We start from the raw sequence: 6,084 nt of genomic DNA on the forward strand, positions 1-6,084 counted from the left end.
GTAGCAAACATAGGTACAGCATTTCCCAAAATGTCAAACTACTCTTTTAAGAACAGCATTTTCAGGGTGCAGTTTGCCTTAAAGCCGCAGAAAACATGTTTTAAAATAAATAGTTTCTCTATAACATATTGAATACTAGATAAGAAACAATCGAAAAGTTAAAGTTATGTTGTTTATTAAAAGCTTAAATCACTGTCACAAGCTGACCTGATACTCTTCATCAGGACCGTGTGGGTGTGGTGTGATCAGATTGGATTGACAGTAGCCTAGCAACACGAGCAAACAACCACATTACCGCTCATCAGGTTTTGACTGAAATGTTTTGTTTAATCCTCGTTGGTGCTGCAAAGTACGTGACATCACCTTTTTTTCTTAACTGAGCCCCGCCCACTTCAAACCACTGAGAAAAGCAGAGACAGAGAAACACACGGATTCAGAAATGTCTCGTGTGAAAGAACCTAAACTGAACAGTTCACTGTTGACTTAATAAAATCCTCTGCTGATAATATTCTGCCGCAAACAATCTGTTGGATATTCATTCTCTCTGAATGTCGAACAGTTTGTTCTAAATGTGGAAGAATTAGGCTTCAATGTTTCCCTGAGACCAAAGGTCACACTTCTTATCATTTGGTTGTGGTTGCGGTTGCGAGATTGGATTTGGGAAGGTCGTTCCCATGCCAATGACTTTCAAGTTTCCAACTGCTTCTTGCTCAGCATAAACAGAACCATCAGACACAGAGAGCAGCTGATCATCGTCCCGTTAGGAGGCTGAGACATCATGGCAGTGACTGTGCTGGAGCTCTGTATAAATCTGCGCTAAAGGGAAGCTGCTGTGACGCCGGCTCCATGTGGAGTCATGTGAAAGCCTGGCTCACTGTCTGACTCATCACCGGCGGTCAGGATTTATCTCATCGTACTGGAGATTTCATTTTGAAGCACATAGTAGCTTCAGCACATTTTCTGAAACACACTATTGAGCAGCACGTTGCTTTGTTTTGTCCTGCGAAAGTCCCTCATCCACTCAAAATAGTAAACTCACTCTCAGTTCACTGTCAGAAGTAAATAACTGAGGATATGCATCAGTTTGACACTAAAATGATGTTTCTTTCTGTGATTTCTCATTGAGACTCACATAAGGTAACCCAATAATACAGCCGACCGTAACAAACACCAGTTTCAACAGTCTGGTCACAGGTTTCTCACTGTCAATGTTCACCCTCGTTCAGTGAGTACTTTATATGTAATAGTAATCTAAAACACTCGATAAAAAATAAATAAAAAAGGAAAATGAAAGTACACAAAAAGCATGTTAATAAGAAACCATTTAGAACTGAAAAACCAATGTGAATCCCCTCAAACACCTCATTGGCCACCTGTCTAATCTATTTCCTCAATGAGTGATTGAATCAACAGTGATTCTTGCAAATGATTACATTATTTGGGGTCGTGTGTGACGTGAGCTTGCAATGGCTGCGTGTTTGTTCTACGTTCTAGTGTTTAAAGGACTAGTGGGGATATGGTCATTCTGAAAATCTCTTAACATCCATATTCATGGGATTTGGCAGACGCCCTTCTCAGCAGTGACTTTGAATGCTGCTCACATTAGATATTTACATAAAAACAGATCAGATCAGAAGATCATATCAGATCTATTGCAGCATCTTTAGCTCTGACTCGAGCAGATTACAATCCAAACACCACTAACTCACACCTGAACTCTCAGTCCCTGTTCATTCACTCCTCTTCCTGTTCTAAACAGGACATGGAGGAGCTGATGAAGACGGACCGGCCGGACTGGCAGAGCGTCATGCAGTACGTCTCTCAGATCTACAAGTACTTTGAGACCTGACCGACGGGGGAGAGGGGGAGCTGGAGACCGATGAATCGGAGGCACTGCAGCACTTTTACGTCTACATTTACCTTTCAGACAGACCGACTGCTGCTCACTGACACCAGGGACATGACTGAGGAAGTCACAGAGCTGCTCTTTACTCATTTCTTAACGGGACAGGACAGTGAGCGCTGAGGCCCACATTTACAAAGACTGCAGTCAGGAAACAGGAATGCCCTTTTTACCAGTTTAACGTGTCAATTGAGCATCTGATTCACAAACAAATGAGAGCAGACGAACACATTATGGTGCAAAATACTTTCCAAGCCTTGTGGCAGTTGACAGCATGACTGAGAGAGGATTCAGAACAGATTTTTTTCTCTCCATTGACTTTGAAAGAACAGACAAAAATACACACACACAAGATATTTTTCAATTATTTGCTAATTATCAGTGTTGTTTGTGAATCCAATGCTCTGGTTGTGGTCACTTTCAATATGTGCCAAATCTTCTTCCACGACACAACTTGTTCCAGACCATCTATGCATGATGACAGCGTAGCCTGAGCTGCTGTGTGGCTGCTCCGTGTGGCGTCTACTTTCACTGAGCAACAGGCAGTCACGAGGGAAGCAGTGGGAAACCAAACTTTCCATAAAATTTGTTCCGTTTGCTGAAATGTTGCTTTGAAGAATTGGATCAGTTCTCATACCGAGTGCTTATTGTGAACTAGCTGGGGTTGTACTTTGCAGAGCAGAGAGTATTTTGAACTGACGGGTTTGAGTAGAACTGAAGCCTTTATATTTTTCACCTTTAATTGTGTGCATTCTTTCGAATAGAAATCAAACAAACTCCAGCAGCCATCTGTGGTGCGAAACTAAATAGGATTTAAAGGATGGGCAGAATAGAACCATCGTGTCGTGCCCTCCTGTGTTTTCTTCACGTTTTCCATCAAGACCGTCTCAACAACTATGGTACTGCGGCTACTTTGCCAAATATACATATTTGGCATTGTCATGTTCAATTTTGAAGGAGATGATGACTTTTACATGTGAGAGAAGAGCCACCACACTTTCCCTCGTGGTATGATTTAGACAATCCTCCATTTGCAGATGCCCTTGTGTTTGGGAAGATTAAAGTGTTATTTATTTATTTACAAGACTTGCATCATGAAAAGTGAGATTGTGGACAGAAGCGTGTGCAGTTTTCTATTTACCGATGTCAGATTTGGAGGCCTGGCGGATGGATATTGCTCAATAAAGGATTGTTGAAGTTTTATATGAAATGATTCACTTTTTAAAAATGATTATTCAGGTTATCTTTTGACACAAAGATGGTGAGTTGAAGCACTCCTTTTCTTTTCACTGAATGCACCAGCTGTGTGAGTATTGCTGTGTTGCTCTAGTTGAGGTTAAACTGCTTTTCCACTCTGTGCCAGGCCTGTGGAACATTTGGGGATGTGGGAACACTGACTGGAAAAGTTTTGCCTGCTCGTCACATCACACCTTTTCTACTTAAACACATTTCGGCAGCAGGTGATGCATAATGGAAATATCTTAACGCAATAAAATGGGTCTGAAGAGAATTGCCAATGGATCAAATTTAGTCGGTTTCAGAAATAATATGTGCCTTTTCCTCTCTTTAAAACTAATTGTCATATACATATAGTACATTTTAGTCTGATCTCATGTTTGCGTCAGCCAAAAGCGAAAGGAAAGCGAAACATTAAACACGTGAGTAAATCGAGTTGTTTCAGTTGTTTTTGCCTCCACTCCTCTCTGGAGTGGGGAGCAAAAACTCCGCAATTTCAGTCTAATTAAAACCATATTCAGCCGCGTGTCTGTGAGCAGTGCGGGAGCACGTGCGTGTGTGTGTGTGTGTGTGTGTGTGTGTGTGTGTGTTGTACAAACACGACAGCATTTACATTAAACTGAAAGCACGTGGAGGCGTCATTGAACGGTGTTAAATTGGCGCGTAATTACGCACAGCGGTACGCTCGATTGGGATTCCACCCACATCGCACAATTTGCAACCGCGTGCGCGCGTCTGTGTTTGGGGCGTGGTTTCTCTGTGTAATTGTGGGATTTCTTTTCTTTACCCCTTTCTTGTGCTGCGTTTCTTCATAACTTCCGTCTGGGGGGGAAGTTGTGCGACACACACTGCCTGCGCTACAGATCCACAGATGCCGCTTGAGCTCTCCACAGATCGGTCGCAGAGAGACGATGTGCGGGTTCATTAAGGTGAGCGCACACGCATCACCCGGGGACTTTCTGTCTGTTCTCTGTGCACGGGTTTGAAGCAGGCGTGGAGGATCCATGCGTTACACGCAGCCACGGCAGCTTTCGCCAAACTCTGTGACGCAAGAGCTGCTTTAAAGTTAATTCCTTTCTTTCCAACAGATGGCTGGTTCTGCAGCTCACACTTGTGGGATGTTCCTGGATTACAGCAGAAAGACTTCTTTACTCCTCTGTGACTAGAAACAGCGCGGGCGCGCGCGCGCGTGTGTGTGTGTGTGTGTGTGTGTATGTATGTTGGGGATGACCCTCTTCTGTTATGCTCAGCCTGCAGGTTTTAGTCCTTCAACACACTTTGCTGAGATGAATGCGTTCTACATCGTGATTGAAGTAGTAATTGCGGTTCTCTCCATATCCGGCAACGTACTGGTTTGCTGGGCCGTCGCGATAAACACCACTTTGAAGAACGCCACCAACTATTTCCTAGTGTCCCTGGCTGTGGCTGATATTCTGGTCGGTTGCCTCGCCATCCCCTTTGCCATAACCATCAGCATCGGCATAGATCTGGACTTCTACGGATGCCTCTTCCTGGCCTGTTTCGTCTTGGTACTGACTCAAAGCTCCATCTTCAGCCTTCTTGCTATTGCAATTGATAGATATCTGGCCGTCAAAATTCCTCTGAGGTGAGTACTATTATCTTATGACTGATGTGGAATTAATTAGAATATTCTTCTCATCTGACAAGATAATGGTGAAGATGATGAAACCTTAATTAGCTTTTTTTATTTTTATAATCTAAGTGAATTAAGGACTGACTTTTATGAAAAGTGGTTGTGGTTTAATCACTTGTTAATACACAATGTGCCAAATATGCAGAAAAATATGAGTTGCTCTCATCCTGTTGAGTCCTACAAATTGACATGTGTCCCCTCAAAAAATAATCAAATTCAGGATCTGGAAGAATATGAGCTCTGTGACCTCATGAATCAGTTTCCTGTTGGCTGTATGCCTTGTGTATAAATAGCATAGTTAATATCTCAACTCGGAATGATAATCAGATAAAACCTCTCTAAACATTATTTGAATCTGGCGTTCGAGACGGATTCAGCAAACACTTAGAAGTGACTGTTTCACAACCTTGATTGAATAATCTGAAGGGTTTAGATAATCTCGTCCTTTACACCCAGTACGGTCGTGACTTTCAGCAGTAGAAACCCGAGAAATCAGTTTAGTTATCCGACGCCTCCAGCGGCTCGTAAAAAGATGCACAGATCTGTCATGCAGCTTTTTGATGTGACACACCGGGAGAAGCCTGCCGGATCAATACCTGCCCACACTGTGTCGCTTCTACAGGCCGTGATGGTAAAGGCCACCGAAATCCACTGTGCAGCCTCGAGCCTGAGGGGACAGAAATGGGCAGAGACAGCCGGCACAGTGTTGCTTGATATTTCCGTGAATTGATGAATACACACTTTATTATCAGATGTGATTTGTCTGTATCTAGGTGTTGTTTTTGGGCATTTTACCATGTCAGAGAGTTGTCAGTAGTTTTTCCTCTTAAAGGCGACACTCTCTGCAGTGATTGTTGTGGGCACTGGATGTGGCTCTGGGGGCTGTTTGTGCCGTGTGCTGTCATTTCCATTCGGCTGAAACGCTGGCAGGAGAGGACAGTTTGACACTAGTCTGGGATAAAAGCTGTCCCCCGCCAACCAAGTGGCTTGTAAAAATCCCAATATGTGCTTCTATTTTTGATTTACGGACAGAAACCAAACCTCATATTCAACCCCCCCTTACAGTAAAAAAACACTGACTTAAGCCGCCTCCAAACCGGCGACACGCTCATAACATGATATTTTATGGTTCCCTCTGAAAGCCCAGCCTCACAACACACACACACACGCGATAATAAGACCAGTTTGTACGTTCAGCTCAAATTACATGTCCACAGTGATATGGTGGCTGCGTGTGTGGGTGCGTGTGTGTGTGTGTGTGTGTGTGTGTGTGTGTGTGTGTGTGTGTGTG

At 43.4% G+C, this 6,084-nt stretch overlaps 2 protein-coding genes across 8 annotated transcripts in view; both read left to right on the forward strand.

The window, feature by feature from the left end:
* The window catches only part of specc1 (sperm antigen with calponin homology and coiled-coil domains 1), a 63,840-nt gene extending 60,685 nt beyond the window's left edge, over nt 1-3,155 (forward strand). For all 6 annotated transcript variants that reach the window (XM_031857303.1, XM_031857302.1, XM_031857306.1 and 3 more), the window contains one exon: nt 1,760-3,155. In XM_031857303.1, the coding sequence (XP_031713163.1) occupies nt 1,760-1,849 (90 nt within the window). In that variant the 3' untranslated portion in view covers nt 1,850-3,155. The remainder of the gene's footprint in view (nt 1-1,759) is intronic.
* Nucleotides 3,156-4,331: 1,176 nt separating this feature from the next.
* The window catches only part of adora2b (adenosine A2b receptor), a 12,974-nt gene continuing 11,221 nt past the window's right edge, over nt 4,332-6,084 (forward strand). For both annotated transcript variants that reach the window (XM_031857308.1, XM_031857309.1), the window contains exon 1: nt 4,332-4,745. In XM_031857308.1, the coding sequence (XP_031713168.1) occupies nt 4,357-4,745 (389 nt within the window). In that variant the 5' untranslated portion in view covers nt 4,332-4,356. The remainder of the gene's footprint in view (nt 4,746-6,084) is intronic.

This window comes from Anarrhichthys ocellatus, unplaced genomic scaffold, assembly GCF_004355925.1.
Source record: "Anarrhichthys ocellatus isolate YVR2014 unplaced genomic scaffold, GSC_Weel_1.0 scaffold18, whole genome shotgun sequence".
NCBI lineage: Eukaryota > Metazoa > Chordata > Actinopteri > Perciformes > Anarhichadidae > Anarrhichthys > Anarrhichthys ocellatus.